This window comes from Lonchura striata, chromosome 5, assembly GCF_046129695.1.
Source record: "Lonchura striata isolate bLonStr1 chromosome 5, bLonStr1.mat, whole genome shotgun sequence".
NCBI lineage: Eukaryota > Metazoa > Chordata > Aves > Passeriformes > Estrildidae > Lonchura > Lonchura striata.
In genome coordinates, this window is record NC_134607.1 from 36,671,492 (window position 1) to 36,698,622 (window position 27,131).

The 27,131-nt window shown below is 35.4% G+C and overlaps 1 protein-coding gene across 4 annotated transcripts in view; it reads left to right on the forward strand.

Moving 5' to 3' along the window:
- DOCK4 (dedicator of cytokinesis 4) overlaps positions 1-27,131 on the forward strand; it is a 221,515-nt gene that overhangs the window by 115,753 nt on the left and 78,631 nt on the right. For all 4 annotated transcript variants that reach the window (XM_021545259.3, XM_021545261.3, XM_021545260.3 and 1 more), the window contains exons 13-16: positions 9,273-9,398; positions 24,249-24,373; positions 25,848-26,010; positions 26,520-26,626. In XM_021545259.3, coding sequence (XP_021400934.1) covers positions 9,273-9,398; positions 24,249-24,373; positions 25,848-26,010; positions 26,520-26,626 — 521 coding nt within the window. The remainder of the gene's footprint in view (positions 1-9,272; positions 9,399-24,248; positions 24,374-25,847; positions 26,011-26,519; positions 26,627-27,131) is intronic.

Sequence of the window (27,131 nt, forward strand, 5' to 3'; positions counted from 1 at the left end):
GAAATGTCATTATTACACAAACCAGGTTTCAGTAATACCTGGAGCACAGCTGGCTGTAAAATCTATTTTTTGTATAATATTTTTTTTAGAATTAGAAGCTGGTTACTTTGTTTTAAAATGCAAAAAGCAGTGGGAAACCTAATATTCCTGCATAGATATCACACTTAATTGCATCAATTTTATGAGGAAAATAATGCATTTCTATTTTTGTAACTGCAGAATCAAAGATCTGATCTGGAAAAGGATTTTCAGCCAGTCTTGCATGTCCCAGATGAGCATGCTAATTGCTTGGCTTCTACAACTTCCCTGCAGCAACTATTCAACTTTGTATACGATCTGAAAATATTCATGATACCATGGGGAAAGGGGAAGTGGCTCTAAAGCCTTCTGAGTAATGCATAATTTTCCTAAGTGTGATCTATATTTATGTCCTCTTACCAATCTCTCAAAAGAGATTTAAGCTTGGATCTCATGATATATATGAATGTTCTCCCCAGTGAGTTACCTGATAAGTATCATATTTAAATGTCGATGAAATGCACTACAAATTTCTTCACATTCCTATGAAAAGAAAGACTGAATGACTTACTTTTAAGGGGATGCAAGACATTCTGTTTTACTCTGCTTTTCCCTTTAGGCTCCTTAATTGTCTCAATTGTAAGCTTTTCTGTAAATGCTGATTAGGATTTCCTTTTAACAAGTCTTGAAAAGTTGCGTGTGCCTGATGCCATAATTCTTGGAAGCTGAGAAAGGGATACATGTACTTTTCATTGTGACATCAAAGGAGATAAAAATCGTTTCATGTCCTTTAGAGATTAAATTACTGATGTAAGAAATTATAAACACATCTAGCTGCTCTGTAGTTTTGAAATCATGTGGAGTCCATGAAAATAACTAATGTAGTGGGAAAGTCTTTCTCTGTGCCATTACCTTGGAATGGTCTGATCAATTAGACAAGGGTGATGTAACATAATTGCATTTTTACTGAGTGCAGTGTGGTTTATTCTGTGGTACCAATGCCAAAATTTGCAACTGCACTGGGAACACTGTTATTATACATTAACTTTAATTGATGTGAGTACTTGAAACTAGAATTCCTTGTTTGAAGCATGGAGGATTTGAAGCCCATGTGTTGACAGATGTTTGCTAACAATATTGTCATAAGGAAGGACAATCTTAAGGAGGAAAGTTATTAATCAGATCATACAGTAAGTTAGGCTGGAAGGGTCCTCAGGAGGTTACGTGGTCCAACACCGGCAGAAAGAGGAACCCACCTCAAAGTGAGATTGAACTCTTTTGAAGTTCATTGAGGTGGCTCATTCAAAAGCAAATAATTTTAACTTTAATTCAACCAACCTAAAGTAAGTTTTGTAGACCATTCTTCAGTTTAGGGAACTATTTTACCTCATATGTGAGACCTTTTTTCTCTCCAGTTTAGCTCTCAGTTGCCACTCAGTCTGGTTCAGTGGTTATATAAGGCTTGGTCAGAAAAGACATGAAGTAGACCAGCCCATTGCATGAACTCATCTGACAAGATGTAAGTTCTGGGACAAGTATGACAACAGAGACAGTTGGTTAGAAAAAGTGATATGTGCTTTGGGCCTTTCTCATGCCTGCTTACCTGAATTCAGCAGCCCCTTGGCACTCTGATGATATCATTTCTCCATGGTTACTGTCAAACACTGAGAAATTTAAGGGAACAAATACTTTGCTTCATTTTGTATTTCACAAAAAGTAAGCTTTGGCTTACAAATTCCTTGGTTTGGAGCAGAAAGCCTGTTGGTGTTATTATTTACCTTGCAGGGGAGAAACTGCAGAGGCCCCTTAATCAGAGAGCTTAATTTTTTCACAGTTGTGAAATGAAGATCTACAAGAGATAAAATGTGGGAATTGCTAGCTCAGTGTAAGTCTACAATATTTATAGGAATAGAGCTGTGGTAGCTTGAAGTATTTTTTAGATACCAGAAGTAATGTGACTGTGTTTACATGACACTACCCCAGCAGCTCACAGTGTTACCACACTCAGAGTTGGTGAAGGAGAGCTTTTTCTTGTGAACCAGCACAAGAAATCTCAGATGGGAAACTAAATGTGCATTCCCTGCTACAAACAGCTATGACTTTTAGCCAAAAAGAAAGCATGGGCTTACAGTGGAGAATTGGCTGGAGTAATGACGGGGGAACAATGAGGGGAAATGATAGCAGAAGCAGTTAACATGAATTTCACTGAGAAGGTAAAAATACATCACTTTTAGCTAACTTCTGGACATATAATTAATCACAGAAAATATTTCTGATGTTTGTATTTTATCCACAAAGTTCTCAGGTGTCAGCATTGCTTTGAAATGTTTTTTTTTAACTTCACATCACTAACGTTTAAAGAGCAAGTGCATTTGCTTAGTTCCAGGACAATTTATAAATCTGTCATTTTTAATCTTTGTTTTGTGACAAGGAGATTATGTGTATTCCAGTTTGATATGTTTAAGAATTAGTTGTCACTGAAGGCTGCTGTTTGAAATGCGTTTAAAATAAGAATGCTGCTCTTATGTGCTTCACTAAGTATACAGTGAATAAGGCATTCTTTTTTGTTCTCAAAAAATGCTAAAGCCAAAAGATTACCCTTATAAAGAATTTTGCACATAAAGTGTTGTTCCAAGATCATTTGGCCCTGAAGAGATAAGGGTGTAATAGAGTTAAATTCATGTTGTTGTCTTCAGTGTTGCTAAAAGATTTGTTTTCAGAGAAGGATGAAAAATGTGCCATTGTGATACTGCCAGGGAGATCTTCTATTCAGTAGAAACTATGATTTGTTGTTCAAGTCAGTACTGCAATGATAGTCATAGAATCGTTTAGGCTGAGAAAGGCCTTTAAGATCATGGAGTCCAGCCATTAACCCAGCGCTGCCAAGTGGGTCTTTTAAATATCTCAGAGATAGTGAGCCAAGCATTTCTCTGGGCAGCCTTTTCCAGTGCAGTTTCCTCTTATTACTTGTAACCTGAGAGTAGAGATGGACCCCCACCTCAGTGCCACCTCCTTTCTCTGGTAGTTGTAGACAGCAATAACGTCTCCCCTCAGCTTCCTTTCTTTCAGATTAAACAACCCCAGCTCCCCCAGCTGCTTCTCATAAAAACTGTGCTCCAAGACCCTTCACTGACTCTGCTGCCCTTCTCTGGACATGCTCCAGTGCCTCAGTTTCCTTCCTGGTGTGAAGAACCCAAAACTGAACACAGGATTTGAAGTGTGACCTCACCAATGCCAAGGACAGGAGAACAATTACTGCCCTGGTCCTGCTGGATACACCATTGCTGGATGTGATTCAAATGACACTCAATTTAAACCCATAAATTCCTACCTAAGGCTGCCCAGGAATTTCTTCCTAATGCTGCATAATAACAATAGCTGGTTCATATTTCTATCTTGGAGTTGCATTATGTTTTTAAAAGCCTTTTCCAAAAATTTGTTGGATAGTGTTGACTTCCTTCATTTTATCTATTAAACGAATAAAAAGTCTTAACACTGTTTCAAATAATTAATTATAGAACACATACACATGATTTTAACTTCTTCAAGAATATATTTATAAGTTCTTCACTATTGTTACCTAGGTTCTTATTGTTGGTGGAGATTTGATTTTTAACATTTTGTTCAGGTACCTATTAAACATATGTTTCCTTATTTCAAAGACACACAATTGGAATGCAAATAGCTAAATTTCTAATAAAATTCTATTTCTATGAAGAACTACACTACATGAAGGAAAAAATAACAAGTGTTTCCTTGGAACCTTTTTTCTGTTATTTGCACTAGCAGCAATATAAACCATTTATAATTGCAGAATTGTGTATTTTGCAACCTCCATAATATTCTAGCTAACCTTTCAGTTTGTAAAAATGTATTTTTAAAAAGTTTCTGCAAGATGGTTCACCTTTGCAGTATAGTGTGGTAGTGTGAGAATGGTGTTAACATGCCAAGTGACGTGTTAATAGAAAAGGGAAGCAGTGGGCTTGCTAAGGCAAGAACTGTAGACATTATTTCTGAATTTTTTATTGTTTTTATATGGTTGTTAGACTAGATGCTTATAATAGTAACTTAGCCTTGTGGTCCTTTATCCTTCATACTGTGGAAAGTCTGAAAGAAATACTTGAGGTTTTATTATATACCCTGTAAAGAAATTCCAAGCCAGTTTTCCTATGACAGCTAAATGTCATTTGCATTTAAGTGTTTCTGTTCCATCTGAGGAAGAAAAACATCCCTATTTTATACACTTGAGGGCATTTCTGACAAAAGTCTTGACAAAAGAGCTCCAAGAAAGCTGTCAAAATGTTACAGTGGTATTCCTGCATTCTTTTTTTACTGAGCTAAACCCCAGAATTTAAAGCTGAGGAAAAGAGGACTTCAGAGTTTAATTTGATAATTCAAAATAAATAGAATGAAGTCTTCAAACAGGCCATCAAGGACTGAATCTACCTCTTCTTTTTTAGTTCTCTATTCCCAGACAGTAATTTGTGGGATTTTCTACATAGAGTTTTCTGTGGCCAAAATTTATACAACTGTTTGTCCCAGATCACATTAAATCAGTAAACCATTTTTTGGTGCAAATCCACTGGTTTTATCTTTACCTTTTTACCTTTGCACTTAAAGCACTACTGGAAATGGGATCACCTGTAAGCTCTCGAAAGGCTTTAACATTATTAGGCAGCTTTATTTGGACAGATGCCTTATTTTATTACTTTTCTTAAAATACAAACAGTGCTGAACAACATTCTGTCTGAGATTTTTTTTTTCTTCTATCAGTTTTCTGAGCAGCTGCTAGGCATTTTCTTCTAAATATGATCTAGCATTCTCTGCTGCCAGCAGATAGAAGCTGAATGTAAATTATTTCCCCTGCCCCCAGAAGCCCAAATGCAAATAAAGGGTCCATAAGCATAATGAACAGATACCTTCTGTCATAACTAAGTGCAGAAATCAATAATGCAGTACAAAAGCTGTTTGAAGGTAAAATGACAATCTAACAAAAATCTGGGATACTTATTCAGCAGACTGACAATTTTCTGCATTGTCTTTCATCTGAATAATAAAAATAATCTGTCATGTATTGAAATTTAGTACAAAAGTTGCAAAAGAAATAAATGCATATCTATTTGTAGTTCCTTACAGAGTATTGTTGTAGTGGTTTCAAAACTGGGGTAAATAAAGAATAATAGCTAACACAAGAGTTTTAATTATCACTAGGGAGATAATTGAAGCTTTTTTTCTGAGGGGACAAAACTAGACTACATACCTTACTAAAAAAATGTGCCAGTCCTTCAGAGACCTGATGATAATTTTTTGCTGCTGTGTTTTAGCTCCTAATGTTCTAGAAATGGAAAATGTATAGTTATGAAGTTTTTGATGGTTCCCAGGTGTAATAAATAGCGGTCCTATGAACCACAGTCAGATGCAGTATATAGTGACATGTTGCAGATCTCTATTTTGCTTTGTCTATGAACAGCTGACCCATCACAAAATGCTCTATTTTTTCCTAAAACTAATTTTTGCTGTGTGCAGTCCCCCTGCTGTTGGCAAAGATGCAACCCACTAGATCAGGTTGCCCAGAGCCCAGTTTAACCTGGCCTAGAACACTTCCAGGAATGGGACATCCACAATTTCTCTAGGCATCTTTTTTCAGTGACTCGCCACCCTCACCACAAGGAATTTCTTCCTAACATTTGGTCTAAATCTCCTCTCTTTTATTTTAAGGGTGATGTGTTTCAACTTGTGAGTTCCTCTTCAATCTCCTTTGTTTTTCAGTGTATCTGAGGGAGTCCCTCCTAAGCTGAATCTGCACCTTCTGAAAATCTGAATATGATGTGTCAGTATGTTTTAAATTATGCTAGTTAATGCTTATTAATATTCTGGTAGCTCAATTTATAATAAGCATACAAACTCTAGGCCCTTGCAAAATGTGAATTAATCCATCTTTTTAAAATATATCTTCCCGATGATTTTTATTATATTTATTATATATTATTATATATGTGTGATTCCTCAGTCCTTTCTTTAGCAAGTGTATTGAATTTTCATAAACCCATGAATTTGGGATTGCTGTGGCTTGCAAGTGGCCACAGGCTTTGTGTTTAGCTTACAACAAGGTCCTCTTTTTACCTATCTGGCTTTGGCTGGCTGAACTTGTCTTACCTTGTGTTGTTCTGACAGGAGATTTATTTGTTCTGACTTGTAAAAGCATATATCTAATGACAAAATAAAAAACTTTATCTGCCTTATTATAGCTCTTGTGTTGTTTTTTGCAGTCGTGTGGCATATATATAATTTGGATTTAACAAATAACTATAACATGTAGTTACTCAGTATAGAGTTAACTACCTATAACCCTAAACTAAAATAGAACACAGAAGAGTAAAGACATGTGACCATTTCTGAAACCTTGGCAGTGCTGGCATAGGATGACACTAGAGGCATGTGAACAGCTCACCAATGGCCAATTATTGGTCATCAAATAGTTTGAGCTTGAGAGCAGAATGAAACCAATTCTAGGAGAAACTTTTGAAATACAGTATGTTTTTTTTGCCCATCTCAACACACTGAATGTAACAAGTCCTTGGGAATTCAGGCAACCTGTTCTATATTGTGGGTATCACACCTCAGTAGCAGTATGTCTCTTATGATTTTAGGTCCTTAATGGAGGGTAGCCTGGGTGTCTTGCAAAATTAGTGGAGCTTTGACAGAGCAATCTGAATGCTTACCTGGGAATTGTGTTCTTTTCATTTACTATGTAAAAGTACGTGTGCTCTGAACTTTAGCATTTTACCAGATTTATCAGTTCTACTTCCCTTCTTGGCAATTCCCTTTTGTTTGACAGCTGGGTCCTCTGTGGCAAAATGTTAACTTGAAGACTTGATTTTTGGAGGTCCTTGAGATTTCCTTCTCTGTGCATCCTTTCTTTGTTTCCATTTTGACTGACTTTCATTCACTTCTATTTACTGGCCTCTTTATACTATTTAACACTTTTAAGTAACTTTGCTGTCTGTAATCCAGTTGTTCTTCATTTTTCTGAAAAGCTGGGGAATGCATGTCATTTGTTTTCCAAAGATGTATCTAAACTATGGGTAAAATTACTTACCTGCGTTTCAGGTGTGTACACTGAGAGATTTCTTGATGCTTTTGGATATATAATTTGACTCAATTTTCTAGCAATGAATGTCATGAAATACAGAGCTCTATATCTTTCTTGCCTTGCATGAGCAAGTACTTCAAATCCTTGACAGATAGCTTTTTTCTCAAGTTAATACTATTTAGCCTTCGATGACATCTGATTTTAGAGTTAAATAAAATTCTTCAAGGAAATCTGTGAAGTTCATACTTAAAGAAAATTAGATTTGGAGACTTCAACCTTTGTTTAGAAAACACAATAACTTTACACCAGGTGCTGTACAATATCTTATTAATGCTGTTGTTGATGTGATCTGTAACAATAGCAAATAGATTTTTCAGGTTTCCAAGGAAACAGTGCAATAGGGGCATATGAGGGCATGATTATACGTGTGTGTATAACAATTTCCTAAAATATTAAAGCAGCAAGATTGGGGGTGAGCTTAATATCCATTTTTATCAGGGACCTATACCCAGCCTAGCTATTCCCATTACAGCAATGAAAAACCTTTCACCTGCTCTAACAGAGCCTGAATTTTGCCTGTATGACTTTGTACTGAGCTTCTGTACTGGCAGCTAGCCACAGTGCAGTTTGTTTTCTCACCTGCCCAAATAATGATTGTCACTTCTTCCTAAAGGTCGTTCACTGTATAACCATAAAGCAAATTCCCCTACAAAAATAATTAATATCCATGGCATTAAATACAGTCCTTAAAATAGAAAATACTTCACTGAATGCTTTTCCTTGTAAGATTTGTTTATGTACCCAGTTGGAGATGTGTAGGCAAGCTGTTTTTCATGAGAGGGAAAGTTTGGTCAGAGTATCACATTCTCTGGAGCTGCCAAAATAAGAAAATGCAAGTGTAGGTAAGAGGAAAAATATAAAAGTTGTCATGGTAATTAGATATCTGATCTGCAGGAGCCTGGACTTGGCAGTACATGGCACAGAATTTTGAGCCCTGATTTTAGGAACTGCCAGACTTCAAGTGAATTTATTCAGCTAAACAGTAACATGGTTGTGGGGAAAATTTCTTTCAAAGCCAAAAGGACTGATGACCTTGTCATTCAGTCTGTGTTGTACATGTTATTTGCTTCAGCTTAATCTCAAGTTCATTATTACTCTTCTTAGTTGTCTGTTTGTCTCCAGTTGTTGAGTGCATACACAGAGTTTGCTTTTATCTTCTCCTTGATCTGTATGTTGACACAGGATATGCTGTAGTAACACTGAAGGTCAGGCAAGATTAATCTTTACAAGCTCTATCATTCAGACACTCGCCTCAGTGATTATATTTGAAATAACCAAAAGGCATGCCTGTTGCTTTTGGTAATCTCAACTGTAATGAAGTATGCTCTTTGCAATTTATTTGTATACTGCAGATGTAGTAGAAGAAGTTATGCTTCCTTGATTCTAGAGGACTAAAAATTGGAAAATTATTATATGGCCATCCTTGCATTTTGCATGTCTTCTAGCAAACATAAGAAAGAGTGTGACTGATTAAATCTGATAAATGTTGAACAAAAATCACCATTTCAGTCATTATGAAATTGCTGTTCCTAAGAATATAGATTATTCTATATTAGCTTATGAGAATTTTTTTCTTCAGATTTTGGATGAATAAATTATATAACTTTATATGAGATGATATAAAGTGATACACTGTGATGTGACTTCTGTGTCACACCCATAGCCCGGGACCATTTTTCTTGCATGCCAATAAAGGCAGGATTACATTGAAGGAAGTGAAAAATTAAAATGGTGACAAATAATCTGATTGAAATTTCTCCAAGCTGACCTCTTCCTAGTTCTCTTTTTAGTTAAAAATAGTAGTCCATCCCTACCGACATAATTTCTGTTCCTGTCGTTGTGGTTCAATTACACATCAGTAATAATTTGCTGATATTTTCCTGGGTTGTTGTTTTCAAGACTTTACTGATTTTTCGATGTTGATACCCTTCACAAATACACTTAAAAATTGAGGTTGGTTGGCTTGTTATTACTAAACTTCCTCTGAATTTTCTGTTCTCAAGAATGCATATATACTAGCAAATATACAAAATTTTAAAGCAATGCTGATAATAATATGTTTGAATATCTAATTTTTCATAGTTTTTCTCTTAATTTTCAGGTCTGGCAGTTTCTCTTCAGTTGCTCCATGGAGACATAGAACAAATTAGGAGGGAGTATACATCTAGATTTACCCATGGAGTATCCATAACACGGAAACTAGGTTTTTCCAATATTATAATGCCTGGTAAGTTAAAAAGCAAACTATCCTAATAAGTAATAAAAGAAAAGAACTTGTGAGAAATTACTTGCTTATCAGCTGGTTTTCAAATGAATACTGTATTCTGAAACTTCTTAAACAGTTCCTGAGAATTTATATATTACCATTTTTCCATAAAAATAGAAGAAAACTGTGTCCCAGTGGCTTCATTACATTATACTGTATAGTTGCTATGCCAGTGTCAAAAATCTTATGGCTCTAGAAGCTTTTTTTTGAGATCTTCATTTTTTATAAAAGTGAAGATGACTGAGCTCTATGAAGTGCTGCTGAGCACTTTGTAGTGAAGACTGCTGAGCTCTATGCAGGTAAAAAGATAACCAGCAGAACATTTTGTTAATAGGAGCTGGTAACTTTTTAAATAAAGACACGGCCAATTTCACTGGTACTGTACAGTTTCTGCTTTCACAAGGTTTGTGTCTCCAATACTGGAAATCACTGGACATGGATAATATTATAGATGTAGAGACTTCATTTTGCTTATATTATTTGACAAAATATGCAAGTAATTGAACGAGTGCTAAGAAAGGTGGAAAGATTGTGTCAGTGTCAATGTGAAGAAGCAAATACAGGAAGAAGATTGTACAGGAATTTGTAGGTATATCCCTGAAATGAAATTTTTTAAAACTTCAGTGGTTCAGTGGGTTGCTGAAAATTAGACAGCAAATGTCTCTTTAAAGGAAAAGCATACTTTCAGGCAGATCAGTTTGGCATGATTATGGTGTTATGTTGTTGCTGAGAAATGTTGCAGGGAGGAGCTCACATCTTAGTTTTAGCTGAGTATGCACACAGTCTTGACTTTCTCAAATGTAAATCTTCCTCATGACTTTCAGATTTTTAAAAGGGACACACTTTCATATAAAGATCTGTCTTTGCATTCCTGTGGACCTAAATCAGAAGTAAACTAGTGTTCTGAGGCAAGAATAAATAAACTTTCATACTTCACTAGTCGAGGAGGTCTTAAATAGGCATTTGAAACTCAGTAATGAGGCTCAGCTTTAGCTGTGGGCAGGTATTTCTCTTGAACTTCTGCCTGAAACTTGATAACTGAGAATTCACTCTTTTGTGTTTACTGCCAATTAAACATCTGTCCTTCTGCATCCTTGATCAGCACTACTGGTCACTTAAAACATGCACATAACACAAGTTAATAAAACAGTTTCAGCACTGCAATGAAAATGGTATGACTGCAGTATTTAGAATAATGAAATGCATAAGTCAGGTACCATTTAAACTGAAGCTAGTTTGTATATATGCCTAATGGAAGCAATTCACATGAAATTTTATGGCTTATTAGCTAGGCTTTATTTGTTGTCTTACTGTTGGATTTGAAATTTGAATCAAATGGGTGCTGTAAATAGTCTGGCAGATAGCAGTGGAAGCAGTTTTACTGAGCACACTGTAACTCCCATTAGGAATAATTTCCCCAGTTATCTATGATTTAGTGACCTGCTGCTCTGTGTTATCAAATTTGCTATGAATAGATCTCTTATCCCCTCATTTTCCACTTGAGAAATAATGTGATGTTCTAAACTGCAAGAAACATGTTATAACAGTACAGTGTAATCAGCTGCTGGAGGAGTTTCTTGATTCAGTTTCAAAGAATTATGCAGGTTCACTTTTTCACTGTTTTACTTAAAAAAAATATATATGGGTTTTGGTGTACTGCTTTCTCTGTCCAGTTGTATGCACACATCAGTTTAAATTATGTACAACTTCTGTGTTTACTGGCATAGAAGGGGTTTCTCCTAAAGAGAAATAATTGTCTCAATCTTGCAATGATGAATTTCAAGGACTAACCAGAGCAGTAAGCCCTAGGCCCTGAAATGCCCTCAGCAACCTAGCCTTTGAAATGCTTTTTTAATTTAAAGCTTCCCTTTCATTTTATTTCTCTTCTAGTGTGTTTTATTTTTTTCACAAATAAATTAGAGAATTTCATCTTTTACCACTAGAAATGGCCATTAATTAGATCTTATTTTATATTTTTGTTGAAAGAGTATTCCTGTGGCTAATTAGCACTTAGGTTAGTGTTGTGAATAAGACTCTCTTGAATTATTCAATAAGAAATGCTTCATGCTGCTAAACTTCAGTATCTCTCTTAGAAATGCCATATTTTAAGTCTCTCTCCTATTCTGGTGTATTTAAACTCTCTCTGACCTTCTTTTTTTGTCATACCAATCCTTTTCTCTGTGGAGATTTTGCTGTGAAAAGTAACTGGGATCAGCATACGTGCCAAACCAGAACTGACAGTAATAGTGCATGTTTTTATAGAGTAATGCTTTTTGTGTCACTGCAACTTGACAGGCTGAAGCCACAAAATACAATATCCAGGACCCTTGGAATTCCTTAATGAAGAACTCCAAGTGTTTTAGGAAATGAAGTAGATGGCTGGAAAGAAAGTAGATGGCTATCATTCAAAAAGGCTGTGAAATAGGTAATTCACTTTATTCTAGCCAACAAAAGAAGGATAGGCAGTGAAAGTGTCAACTTGTGAAGATAATCAATATGTATTTTCTAGGTTTGACCAGGATTTCAGGGCACCATGCAAGCACTGGTATTCCAGCGTTCTAGTGTGGTTGTCTGCAGATACACAGCCAATATTCTCAGGCTTTGTACAACATTGAAGGACACCTGTGCTTGCACACTGAGTTTCTGTGTTCACTATTTCCTAACAACCACATCCTTACTTAGTATATAAAATTTCGCATTTGATATTTACAAATATATATATTTGTATACTTTTGAGGAGTATACTTTTGAGGAGCACTCTAGGTTAAATTTACATACACGATAGGTAATGAAATGTGAAAGCTCTTTTTCTTTGTATACTTTTAACAGCTTTTTTGCTATTTTCTGTAGTTCAGTATTATGGAATCTCTTTCCAAATTTGACTTAGAACACCTGTATCAGTGCATGCCTTCAGTGCTGCTCATGCTTGTGTGTTTTACACGTGCACGTACATGTTCTTTGGCACCATTTATCTAATTCCATAAATAAGCCTGATTACCAATATGTGTTCCTGGGGTTTTTAGATTTGGAATAAACCCTAGCACAGCTATTTGTCTAAATGAGGACTTAACTGGCTTCACAAGATACTTGCTCTGCCTCCCAGTTGTAAATAGACTAAACTTTTGTGTGGTAAGCATACATATAGGTGCATGTCTTCCTTTGTTGTGCATTCCAGATCAGAACTGCATCTGCTTTACTTCATTTAAGCTACACTGTTATTAACAGTGCTAAGTCTATTACTGGTAGTTTATTGGTAGCTGTTGTCTTAACTATTAGTACTTTCAAAGACAAGATCCATTCAGTGTGAGACATTAGCACTTAATGTAATCTCATTGTCTTCCTGTAGAATACTTTTTCCACTAAGCAGTTCAGTGAGGTCCAAACTTTACTTCCTCAAATTTTACCTACAAACTTCCTCTATGTAGGTTGGTCTATTATTAATATGATGAGATGATTCTGAATTAAAACTGCTATTGAAAGTCTCTGTGACATCTAGACGACAGCAGCTCAAAATGTCTTTGTCCATAAAATATCTTTTGGTGTGTAAACAATTGGCCTCTTGGCTGACATCTCAAAAGACTTTCACAGGTGGATATCAGTTAGCTATAGCCATCCTTTTTTCAGCTTATGATCCGAACTGATGCCATTACCACTACTGCCATCTGATCACCATATGCTTTAAGGATAAGAGTTAATATTTCTTCCTGTTCATCCAAATTATTAAATTCATGTGATATTAGAAGAGGTTAAAGAATTGGTGCATCCCTACAAGGGTTCTACATTGACCAGTGTTTACCTTGTACACAAGTGTACACTTAGTGTGGTATCTGTACTGTTATCTAGAGCTGGGTTAGTCAGTCCTGTCTGTAGAAGTTTTGGCTTGTAATACTTGGGCCAGAATTTTTTGGTCTTTTTCTATTTGTGTGATAAATTTTGACAAATAGCATTGCTAAAACTCTACATGCAGCTGCACTATTAATTTTTGTAGTGGAATTTTCATTCTTTCAAACTTATCTGTCCAAGACTAAAAGTTGCATTTTGCTTCAGCATTGTCTTTCTTTTTTGCAATTTCTACTCATTTAGCAGGTAAAATGAGGTGCACGGGATATTACCAAGCTTTTAAGTTTCCTATGTTAAGCTTTCATATGCTTAATTTAGGAAAATCAACAGATTTTTTTACCATTACATCTGCATTGCTTTACATTTGTCACTTTTTAACTTCATTAGATGTCCTTTTGCTGTCCAGTTAAATCTCATCAGATCCTGTCCTTCAAAGCCACTGAATATACTTATCATGTTTTCATCTGGATTATTAAAAGGTCTTTTCAAGTTCAAGTACATTCTCACCAAACTTTCTTACTATTTTCAGAAACTTTTTAAAATAAAACTAGAAGTAGAATCTTTGTCTTTTTATACAGTCTCACAAAATGCTATGTTTGTGATAACATTCATTTTCAATTATGTGATTTTTGACTAGAGGCATTCATTCTTTCAAAGCATAGAAAAAGTTTCTGCAAAAATGTAAAGAAAGCTATGGAAGATGTTGTCTTCATCATGGTAAGTGTCTGTGTCTGCCAGTGAGCTTGGAGTTAGTAAAGAGCTGTTGATTCTAGGAGAAGAAATCTATATCTGACACACTTCAACATTTTTCTGCCTTGAGCATTGGAGTGAATTTTTCCAAACTTGTTTATACTATATGAAGTACAAACAGTTTGAATTTAATTTCTTCCACTGGATATATTAGTTACACAAAATACGTTTGAGCAGTATGGTGGAGTAAAGACACACCCTGCATTTTGACATTTCACAAAACTGTAGTACTCTAGGGGAATATCCTCTGCTTTTGAAATCCTATTTTAATACTTTAAAAAAACTTTAATCCTATCTGTTGAAGGAATTAACATTTCTACAAGTCACTGGAGAAAAGAAGGGTATGATGTATTTGATTAGACAAGTGCAAGGAACGTGTGTATTGTTTTCCTTCTCCTTTCCATCTCCCCTGTCTTATTTTTTTGGTTCATTAGAAACTGAAGGAAAAAATAGAAGAAAACTATGCAAAGGGAAGACAAGCCAGAATTTAAGTGTACTTCCCTTGATTTAAAATCTCTGGAAATTAGGAATGGGAGAAAGGGTCTTCTGCAGTTTATAGTATTTGAAGAATAAGTTGGCATTCTACTTAGTATAAACTAAGTAGCAGTGTTGCATGGGAAGTGTATGCAAGCATAGTTATGGCTTGGAAGTTTTTCTTTGATAAACCAGGTAAGGAACACTGGCAAACTAAGAAATGAGTGCTTTAGCTCTGTTAAAGTAAACAGGCTTTCAAAATTTGTTGGAAATATTTTCTTTATTTTGAAGCTAGACAAAGTCAACAGGTCAAAGTTACCTGTTGAAAAGAGTTCACAAGCCTTTTATTCCTCACTTGTTCAAAACATCTTGTTTTACATCTCATTGTAAAAAGGAAGAGAAAAAGGTCACGGAACAATTGGGTATTATGTGATAAATGTATAATCCATTTGAAATCTGAAAGCATTTGATAATTCCTTGTAAAGGGCATTTCATTTGCTTAATCAGATGTTTTCTGGTGAGTGTGTCTTAGAGCTTGTTGAATGTTTCTGCAGTAAAGCTGAAAATGCAGATAATGTTTTATTAAAAAATGAAAGTAAAGTAATTTGGGGACTACTAAAAAATCAGTTTATTCATCTCTGGTTTAAATGCCCAAGTTTACTTAATCCATTAATAAAAAGGCAGTGGTGTTACCAAAGTGACCAATGCTCCCAAAATCCTAACATACACAGAGTTATTTTTATTAAGTTTCCCATATATAAGCAAGAATACCAGTTATAATATATAAAGTGACTGCTAGTATATAAATAGCAGAAATTGCCTTAATTTTTTCTGGCCATCCCCTATAATATACTTAAATACAGACACACAACTGCAAATAATTATTTGTTAATATCACCCAGAAGGTCTCAGTCTCAGAGTTTTTCTTTGTATGTATGTATTTAAGCTCCAAGTAAAACATTTTCTCATTCTTGAGTCATTTGTGTATATCACTCATAAATCTTGTGAATGTGTGCAAAATTTGCTTGGTTGTTCTTTGCCTCAGTGATGGAGAAGTGAAGGTATGCTCTGTGGGGAAAAAGCACTGAACAGCTGACTGGTGGTTGTCACAGTCTTTAAAACTCAGATATGTTCACTGGCAGCTTCAAGCATGTCAATGAGATTTGCCCCCTTTTTAAAAGTTCTGAATATATTCCCTGATAAGTAGCCAGTCAGTATTTCAGTATCTTCAAAAATGTAAAACAAAAAGGAAATTGTTTCAGTGATGGGATTTCATTTCCTACAGTGATGAAATCCTTTGTGAAATGCAGCATGCCTGTGTGTCTTCCTGAGCTGCTGTCCTTAAGAATGCCCTTCTCTCAGATAACCTTCTTCTGTATTACAATTTTCACAAATATTCCTAGATTGCTTAACTTGAATTTTTAAAATTAATTTTTGTTTTTAAATTAAATGTGTAAGAAATCAGGAAGGGAAGGCAAGAGGAAAGAATAGTTGAGTGAAGACACGCTGGTCAAACTAGGCCAACAGGGAAATGCAGAAGCAGTGAAAATATGAACAGGTATGCTGGGAAGAATATTGGGATTTTGCCCAGTTGTGTAGTGATGGGGTCAGGAAGTCTAAGGTAAAGCTGGAGCTGAAATCAGCAAGGGAATGCAAAGAAAAATAAGAACTTCTGTAGGTATTTCAGCCAGAAAAGAAAAGCAGACTCTTTGTGATGGACATGACTGGTAAACTGGTCTCAGCAGATGAGAAAAAAAGGCTGAGATACTCAACAATATTTTTGCCTCAGTCTTCACTGTAAGTCTCTCTTCTCAACCTCTCAAATCTGTGGATCTCAAGGCAGGGACTGAAGGGAGCAAAGTTCATCCCTCTGTAGGAAAACACCAGAGGAATCTGAACATACTTAAGTCTCTGTGACCTGGCAAGGTGCATCCCAGGGTCCTGAGGGAATTGGCTGAAGTAGCTGCCAAGCCACTCTCCATGATATTTGAAAAGTCATGGCAGTCACATGGAGTACCTAGTGATTGTAGAAAAGGAAACATCGCACCAATTTTTTTAAGAAAGTTAGAAATGCCAGCACAGGGTGCCCAGAGAGAGTGTCCTCTGCCTAGCAACATTTAAGGACAAACTGGAGAGGGCTCTGAGGAACCTGCTGTAGTTGAAGATCTCCTGGCTCATTGCATGGAAGTTGGACTATGAAATCATCAAAGTTCAACTGCCAGAAAGGGATTAGCAAGATGGAAAATTTCACTAAGCTTCCTTAGCACTCTCCTCAAGTTAAAAGTTAAAATCATCTTCTGCTGCTTTTTTATTTCCTCTTATTTTCTTTTTTCTTTTTACTTTTCTTTTTTTTTTTTTTTTTTTAAATATCCTTCCACTGGCAGTTGCTACACAGCTCTTTTCCCATTCTGCAAAGTATTCTAAGAATCTTTTCTCTAGAATGTTTTCATCCACAAGATTTACATTCTGGGTTAATACCATTATGTCTGTGCCACATACAGAGATTTTCAGCCCCTACAACTGAAATATTTTGAAGAGCTGTTCAAGACATATTTAGAGTATAAAGCATCTCATAGCTTGTATTTTACATAGATGTAAATGAACAGGAACTTCCTCTAGACAAAATTATGTTTCTCTTTTGCAATTCATGGTTCTATAAGACCTACAGTTCTGAGCAAAGCTTTCAAAAAAGCAGTTCCAAACAACAGCTCCTAGTGAGATCTGTATACTTATTTTTAATTTAGTGGCTGTAACAGCAGTAATATCAGAGATGCTTGTTCAAATACAGTCATGCTGTGTTTTGTTACCCTACTAAACATTAAAATTGAAATTTATTTCACTAGAAAGTATATAAATAGTTATAACTAGCAAACTAATATCTTTTTTCTAACAGAGATGCTACCTTTGATCTTTGAGAGCTATCTTCTGTTGAAGAACTTGTTTCATATTAATATGCTACAAGAGATTCTGCAATTCTAAATATGTTTGAAACATGAGAAGTCTTGTTACAATATATATGTTGCAGTTGCAACTCAGAGCTTTGTCAGTGTAAGTTCAAAAACAATTTTATGATGAAAGATCATTTCTTTGATGCTTAGGTTAGCTGCAAATGTTTCTATAAAAATAACAGCACAAATGATACATTCATGCAAGGCTCTCCTGAGACTTGTACTGATCTGATTTACTCCTTACTAGTGATTACCTGTGTTGTTCCTGTCACCTGAAGTTCAGTGGGTGCAGTTAAGCCTCTCTGAGCTGGGGACAGTTTACACATAGGTCCATTTGGGAGCAGCAGTGCTTATACACAGGTCCTTGATAGAGATATTGGAACCTCCAACCTATGAAGGAAAGGGATCCTGCAGAGGCATCCCATAATAAAATTCTGCAGTGGGCATAATAGGACGCTGAGCACACATTGTCATCTCCTGCCTGGAAATTATCCCTGGCTCTTTCCTCTTTACTGCTTATTTAATATTTGTAGTTTATAGCTGGCAGGTTGAAGAAGGCTGACCTCCATTAACTCCACTAGTCTTCTTGTAGTTGTTTTTGACTTTAATTGGCCTTTCCTCCTGTTCCCAGTATTAGACTTTTGCATGTAATTGGTGCTGATCAGGTGTCTGTCCCTCACCTTCATTTGTGCCCTTGTACAATTCATTGCTAATTGGATTGAAGTCATGAAGCTTTTGCTTCTTCATAGGTCAGAATTCTTGAGCTATAATGCACCTGGTGAGCACCTACAGCTGGGACAAGATGGGTTTGGAGTTTTCCCTCTCCTAGCCCATGGAGAGTTCTTTCAAGATAATTTTGCCATATCAAAGCAGCAATGTATTGACAGGACCATATGATGAGGCAGGTACTGCCAACGCTGAGCTGTACACATTTCTATTTAGCAGCTCAGACATTTCAATTCAACACCTTTCATTTACAATTAAATTCACATACCAGAGTGGCTGTCCATACAGAATGTGCACTGAAAGCTCGTGCTACATCAAAATGTTATGTCTATATTCACACCCCTGCAACTTGACTTTGTTGTTGTTAAATTCTGTGGAATATTAGTTTCCATATGGCTTTAACTCTCACTTAATACTAGAAACTCTTGTAGGAATTTCTCAGCCTGTTTTTGATGAAAAGGTGAAATCATAGGGTGCTAACTAAGAAGTCCCAAAGTGTTTGGTTTATTGGGTCACTTCTGTAATTAGGACAGAATATACCCCTTTTCAACACATTCAATTGCAAGATTGTCAAATGAACAAACAGCTTCCCTAGATACACTCTTTGATCCTGACAGTTCTGTTTTTTCCAAGAAACAGCTTATTACTTCCCACTCTCATAGGGACCAACACCAACTTTCTTATTTCTTCTTTGTTGTTTACCATCTCACACCCAGTGTACAACAGTCCTCTGTCTTACCTATGCTGGTTGTAACATGTTAATGCCTTTTATTCCTTGTAATAGTGTCTAGAAAGTAGCTTTACCAAGATAAGCAGATTTTTAAGCAGTGAAGTCATTCAAATAACACAGAAATGCAACACGACTCCTTTAATTTGCTTTTCTCCAGCTTATGTTGACTCAGCTCATAACCTACATGTTTAGAAGTATTTTTGACTTCTAAGGAGACAAGGTGGTTTAGCTTCACAGAAAATGTTTAATGATTTTAAACGTGTGATTCACTATTTGATAGTGGTTTCTTACCCAGAAAACTGGAAGTCCTAGACAAAGCTGATTTACAGGGGGGTTTGACTCTGGCTAAGAATGTTATTAACTGGATGTTGCTCTCTGAATGTTCATTTCACAGTCTGGATGCCCTAAATTCAGAAAGCTGAAAGTGACCTGTCATAACTGGGGCCAGGGAATGGAAATGCTCCATCAGAGTAGGGAGAAATGAGCTGCCCTTTCTTTTGAAACAAATGCTTTCAAGTGGTCTAGATCTTTCATAGCACTCAGTATCATTATAGGTAGAGGTAGGTTTGTCACTTCAAAAGCTGAGCACAATTTTTGATATTGTTTTCTGTTGCTTTTTCCTGTACCAAACTTTATGCTGAAAACAGCCATTGGATGCTTTCACTGAAACAAGCCTGGAAAGGAGACACTGTATTTCGCAGCGCAGAAATTGGCTGGAATTTGTGTGTTGCTTTTTTCATCTCATCTAAAGCCTCTTGTCTGATAGGGATTTAATTCTGTAGGTATGCTTTCAGCCAGTAATTAAAATCTGATGAATCTATGAATCTATGAACTATGAAATATGCCCTTCCTCTTTCTGTAGTGATTCTTCACATTTGGTGAAGTGTAACACTGTAAAAAGTCTCAGTACACTTACACCTATAAGATTTGATTAATGCAGATAGTTTAGCTGAAGGTACCATCTTCAAAGCCTACCTCAGAACTCTGATATTCAGCAGGATTTGGCCTTTCAGTGCTACTTATGGTTGTAATTGACTACCTTAGTGAAAAGGAGTTGATTTAATCTGTCTGGTGTACTGGTGAAGGCAAAGGTCCCACAGAAAAATGATGCATATTCGTATAATGAAATGTGTAATTATAGTTAACAGAAATAAGAAAGATCAGTTAAAGGTGTATAGATAGATTCAGCAATTTGCTGATATTTGAATGCTTCATAGAGGATTTAGAATGTTTTTTTATGGGAAGTGGCACCACAAATGAATGCCCTTAGTTTAAATAGAAAATCTCAATTTTTGGAGTGAGAATTTCTGTTAAGGAAGATTGAAAAATGGCATTTTAACAATGAGAAAGTAAAAGTGATTAGGATATCTCCAGGCCAATTATATCAATAGTTAAATAATTTAAAAATTTGGTATCTAAATATATTTTTCTAGGTTTTTATTCCGATTTTCTTTCCAGTGTGACATTTACTTGTCAAATCCATTTTCTTTTTTGCCAGCACCTGTTTTCTGATATGGCTTTGTGCTTGATATTTATAAGCCTGTTGATTTTTTTATTTTATGAGCTTATATTCTGTTTATTCAGATATTGTGCCAGGAACATGGTGTAAAGTTCTTAACATCTCAGGACTCATAGCTGAACTGTGCAAGTTCAATAGAGTTGTTTTTCTTATACTTTGGTTGCAAATAATGATTGTGCTATAAATCAAGAGTGAAATATCTGTGTGCCTCCAGATAGGAGGCAAGTTTACATAGAACCTTACATTTCTGTAGATGTTATAGAATGCCAGATATGCTACATACTTTGAGGAAAGGAAGCTGATGTTGTATCCACCTGGTTCAGACTGTGATGCATAGTCCAGAGTTTACTTTTTTTAAAAATTAATTTTCCAGTCTATTTCAGTCATCTACCTTCTGCTTTTCTATTCATTTCCTTATAATACATGGTTATTTCTCATATAGCATAAGAGGCTTAGTCTCCTCCTAGGTTTAATTTGCCATGCATGATAACGGAAAAAAAAAATATATATTTTCTTTCACTAACATGACCAACATGTCTTGAGTTTCTTCAAGACATTGAAAACAGAGCAGATCTTCCTGAATGAAGAGAAATCAGGGCAAGATTCACCTGAACTATCTTTCCATGTCACTGATTAAAAACTATGCCAAGGCTCTGTTAAGCCAACAGCAGGTAAATATTTGAGAAAATACACCCTATACCTCTGTGTTTTTTCACTGTAATTTGATTTCTTCTGGCAGTTAAAAAGGTAAAACAACAGATTTGGATTAAAAAAATTAACTGCATTGAAACACAATTTTTAAAAGCCTCCTTCACTTCTGTGGAGTCCCAATGACTTCTTTTAAAAATGCTCTCCTATTTTTTTGCATGGAATTATAGGCTTGTGTGAGTTGGAAGGGATGTTTAAATATTAATATTTCTGCCCACCTACATGGGCAGGAATTTCTTTCACTAGGTCAGGTTGCTTAAAGCGCCTTCCAATCTGACCTTCAACACTTCTGGTAATAGGGCATCTCATTCCACTGTTATGTTCATTTGCATTTAAATCCCATACGGTTTATTTAAAAGGAAAACTTGCAGTTTTCACTGAGTTACACCCGGAGAAAGTCATTACATTTGTGGTGGAAATGCTTATTCAGTTGTGGTTATCTTTCTGTGAAAATCCCATGGAAAATTGAAGTAGATCTGTGCTGATAAATGAAAATAATATAGCACAAATGCATGTAGGATTCAATTTAATTTTTAAAGAGATATTGCTGCACCTAAAAGTTGTTTGCTCCAATTGGCTCTATAACAAACCTTCTTTTTCTGAATAATGTGTGTTGTCATTTTTTCTCAATGTCAAATACTTGAAAGGAACCAAGAGGCAGCACTGACTAGAACCAAGCCCAGTATATGCATATGCTAAGCAAGGACCCAACATGCTTTAAGCTCTTTGGTAATCATACTATTCTAACTTATAAAATTTTTATAATGAAATAGTACTAAATGTAGAAATAATCGTAATCTGGTTGTTTTAATGGTGGTCTCAATGAGTTTTTAGGTGGGCTTTTTTTAATTGCTTGAATAAACAATAAAAGCAGCTTTACAGACTCAGATTAAGGGTCTGTCTAACTGAGGACCCTTGCTGTAAGGAAATCCTAAGAAAAAGTAAAAGCTGAATATGTACATATGAGTATGGTAATTACCCCCGATGCTCTCCCAGCCTCCAGCTATTTTCAGCTCAAGGGATTTCCCGAGTCCTTATGATTGCCTGTTTCATATCCTGTAGCTGATCTTTTTTCCACAATTTCTCCATCCTTTCCTTTCACCCTTTTACGTTACTTACATTCATAATGTCCTTCAGAAAGCTTTGGGTTTGTGTTTGTATTTTGTTTTGAGATTGCTTTTGCATTTGATTTTTTTTCTTTCAAGTCTTGCTGTCCATCACCTGAATAACTATCACCTTTTGCTTATTTTAAACCTGTTTCCCACCAGGAACCAGAGACTGATGTGGTGGTAGCACTTAATAGTAATTCGGCTCTTTCATCCTCTTTCAGACACTCTTAAGTGAATACTATCTGTATTTTGTGAATACTATTTGTATTTGTTCCGTTGATTCTGTCTAGCTGTATGCTAGCATCTGCCCATGATTGTTTGAGCAGGTACTGATAATAAGTTAATACAATAGCAGTTTTCCCCCCTTGTTTATGGGCATGGGTCTTAAGGGATTCGTGATGTGGCAATTTCTTCTTTATTTTTTTTTGATAATTTAGATTGTGCTTTGGTGGAATCCTTTAATTATTTTGCATCCAGTGATGTAATAATATTATAAAATATTAGATGACTATAGCAAGTTACTTAAAAATCACTGGAGAGTTGTAAAATACAAGAAATGTGAAAGATGAGAGTATTGTGTAAAGTTCAAGTAAGTCAAATTTTATTTGCAAATTAAAATGAAGCTAGAAATTGAAGATGCATTAATTGTATATTATAATTAATTTTACCCACAATACAAGTTCACATCCCATGGTTGCTTTCTGAGTGGCACACCTATAAATAGACTAAACTATCACACTTTCAGCAATGCTGAGTGAAAATCTGCCTTATTAAAAGATGATATTCCCTCTTCACTAAACTTGCATTTCTCCCAAAGAAAACACATATTCTTAATTTCTGTTTCAGAGAAGTCCAGAAATAAGAATTTTAGAAAATTCTCCTGATTATGATGCTGTTCATTCTTCATTGTTCTTCCTTTCACAAGTAAAGTCCAATTGCTTCAAATAGTTCTGGTAATGTTTGTCAAGAGCTGGATTGTTTACACTCTTCACAAATAGATTCAGCATCATTAAACAGAACAGGGGCTTCCCTACTATGGCACTTCAGTCACCACCAGTACTGCTTTTCCCTGTCCTGCCCCCACTGCAACCACTACTTCCCCTTTTCATCAAACTTTTCAATTTGTGTCAACTAAAATTAAAATAAAATCACTGTTGATCTTGTCCATATGATCTGTTTATGTTCTGACAGACTACTTAGCATGATACTGCATGAATGTGCAAATAATAAATTTAGATATGCTAGCGGTACTTGGATATACCATAGGGTACTTAGGTAGTGTCTGTATTGGATTTGTAATTTAAATGTCCTGATGAAGAGTCTAATTTCTCAGAAGCCTTTCCAACAAGCGAAAAATAAGTTAATAATAATGATAATGATAATTATAATAATAATAATAATAATTTTTTTCCTCATAAGCTTTGGAACACCCTATTAATGTAAAATATTTTTTAGATTACAAATTGTACCACTCACAATCTGGGAAGACAGCCCTTCTAATGGAAAGAACACCAACCTCTTGGTTTTTCCTTTTGAAAATAATACACTTCCTGTTAAGATTAAGCAGAAAAAAGTTGTAATCAGTTAAATGGAGAACTGTAATGGTTACAGGTGAAAGGAAGTACATTAATATTGCCATAGATTAGAAGAAGAATGAACTGAGGTGGAGTTAGACACTGGCTTCAGTATAGCTAGAGGGGCCAGTGAAAAGACCAAACAGACCCAAAAGATGAGTAGAAGCCCCTAGAATTGGTTTAGTATGGCAAATAATCTTTGGCTTTTGAGAGGGATTTGAAAATCAAATCTTTTCATTTTCTTGCTTTCTGAAAACAATTACTGTTTAAAATCTGAAAATACTGGTAAATTCTGGGTGCACTATCCTTTGGAACACAAAATGAAAGCACTATCCTTTGTAAGATAAAATTAAAATCTACTGAAGTACTGAAAGCAAAAGTAAGCAAGCTGGACTGACTTTTGGACACATTATTCTGTTTGTTTTTTTGATAGGTGAAATGAGGAATGATTTGTATATCACTGTAGAAAGAGGAGAATTTGAAAAAGGAGGGAAAAGTGTGGCCAGAAATGTGGAAGTGACAATGCATGTGGTGGACAGCAGTGGTCAAATTTTAAAGGTATCTTTGTTTTAATTTTTTCCTTGCTGTAGTTAATTTTGATACTCTTTTTCATATGTAAGTCTTCTTTTGTGGCACTGATTGAAGAATACAAAAATGCTTTGGAAAGGACATGTTTATCTTCGTTGTCTTAGGGAATTCTAAGTGTTTCCACTTTGCTTAAAACATTTATAAAATGACTATATAAAACCTTAATATATGTTTCTTTTATTGTGATGATGAATTACATGATTGGGATAAACACATAAAATTGTCAACCAAATAACTGATGATTCCATTAATATGCTGAAAAATGATGAAGCAGATCAAATTTGGGAAATTTTTGTATTTCCTAAGAATTCTTCTTATAAATATGCAAAGTTTTATGTTACACAGAACAATTTGTTGTGATAATTTTGAATTTCATGTCTGATTTTAATAAGTCAATGATTCTTGCTGCAGAAGTCAGCACCATTTATCAGTAAAAAAATTAAAATAATGTTCCCATTTAATTTCATTTAATCCTGTTCAAATTTTATTATATACTGCTGGTGACGGCTTACAAACAGGCAATGGTTTAAATTTTAATTATTAATAGATGTCTGTTTCTCAAAATTTTTCTGTATCAAAAAGATTTCTGTTCACATTGAAACTTTTTCTCACATATTTTTTATATGGTTTTTGCTTTGGTTTAAAGTTGGAAGTTGTATTTTCATATGTTCTGCATAATTTCATGGCTGTGGGGTAACACAATGAAGAAAGGCTACAAAAATAGCCTGGCTCAAATTGTGTGTTTGTGTATCTGAAGTGAAATTGTGCATATTGATCCATGGCATCCAATGTAGATAAATTTTTATATGTGTGTGTGTGTGTGTGTGTGTGTGTGTATTAAACAAAAATATGATATTGATATTATAACTGCAAAAGCTACACCTTACCTTTCCCACAGAGAATTAATGGATATATCTGAGTCAGGACATTGCACAAATCCATTTGTATACCTTGCAATGGAGAGTCCATAATGGGTGTTGTAAAGGCAGCCATCACTTTGCTTCTTCCTGATCACAGAATCCAAATTTATTTTCTAATGCTGGGACATATCACTGATAGTGCCAGGGTTCCAGGCTTATTTCAGATGACTGAAGATCTTAAGCCTGGCCTGTTCTGGTCTCTGTTCCATTCTTTGTTTTGCTGGGGCATAACATGGGCAGGACCGTGTTATGTCATGGGAATCCACATTCTGATCACCCAGTACACTCTGATAAACACTTCTGTTCTAAATTATGTGAATAATTCTTGCCATTTATAATTCTCTAATTGTAAACATTAAAAAAAGTGCTGCTGTTTTTGAGGATTATAAGATACTGAACATTGTACCACATTTGGCATTTATGATATGAATGTAAACATTAAATAGTCTTCCTTGGAAGATTAGTCCTTGATGATGTTTTACTAGTGAACTAATCTATCCTTAATCATATTTTTTCTTCATTAGGATTTTATCTCATTTGGCTCTGGAGAGCCACCAGCCAGCGAGTACCATTCTTTTGTGCTTTATCATAACAATGGCCCCAGGTGGGCTGAGCTGCTGAAACTTCCTATTCCTGTGGATAAGTTCAGAGGAGCTCACATCCGCTGTGAATTCCGGCACTGTTCCAGTGAGTGATGCTCATGACTTCTGCTAGTCCTCCCCTTATGGCTGCAGTCAGCACACAAGTTTCTGTAGCACCTCAGGGAAAAGACAGCAGCATGAACTTTCTCTGTAATGCTTTCCTTACTTACAAATGTCTAAAACTTTTAAAATATTATGAAACATTTTAGAGATGATTTTGGGGTAAAAATTGGTGACTGGTTCCACATTCTCCATTCCAACCATGAGAGACAGGTTTAACAGAGGAGGATAAACTTCTATATGTTGCTAAGATTGCATATTTGGTGGCTTACATTATTTGTTGTTAATATATACTAAATTATTTCAGAATACTCCCTTCTGATTTAAAGTGAGATTAAAAAGGAGACGATGTGCAAATTGTAACAGCAGTTCAAGTTAATCTTCATCTGACTAGCTGCAGCTCCAGTATACTTGCTTATGTTGCATTGTATAATTTTTTTTGTCTTAAAAGGATACTATTGTCTTTAATTACTGCTATTTATATATGCATTTCAGCAAAAGAAAAGGGTGAGAAGAAGTTGTTTGGCTTTTCTTTTGTGCCCCTGATGCAGGAAAATGGGAGGACTCTGCCAGATGGCACCCATGAGCTAATTGTACACAAGGTAATTTGAGTTAGCAGTCATTAGCTGTAATGATTCCACTGGAACCTACTTTAAATGCCCAGAGACAGTAAGTTAAGAAAATCTTTACTGATTATCAAATGAGTGATAATCTTGTCACCATTAAAATATCCAGTACTGATTGTTTAATATTCACTTTCCTAAAAGGTGACTATTCCTATAAACTGCAATTGAATCTAGTTTCAGTGCATTGGTTTACCAAAGTCCTACTATTATATCACATTGTGTTATAATGAATTTCACAAAGGTAAGTTATTTTAACTTTGTGTAATTTTCTTTCCAAATGTTAGAGTTATCACTTTATTCAGAGGATTTTGTGCTCCCAGATAAATTTGAGTTTATCTGAAAACTAAAATATAAAATTTGCAGCTACTCATTTAATGTAACTTGTGCAAATTTGTTTAATTTGAATGTCAAATATGATGCTATGTTCTAAAACCAAAGTTGCAAGAGGCATAGTTGAAATTCTTCAGTTTCTGACAGAGAA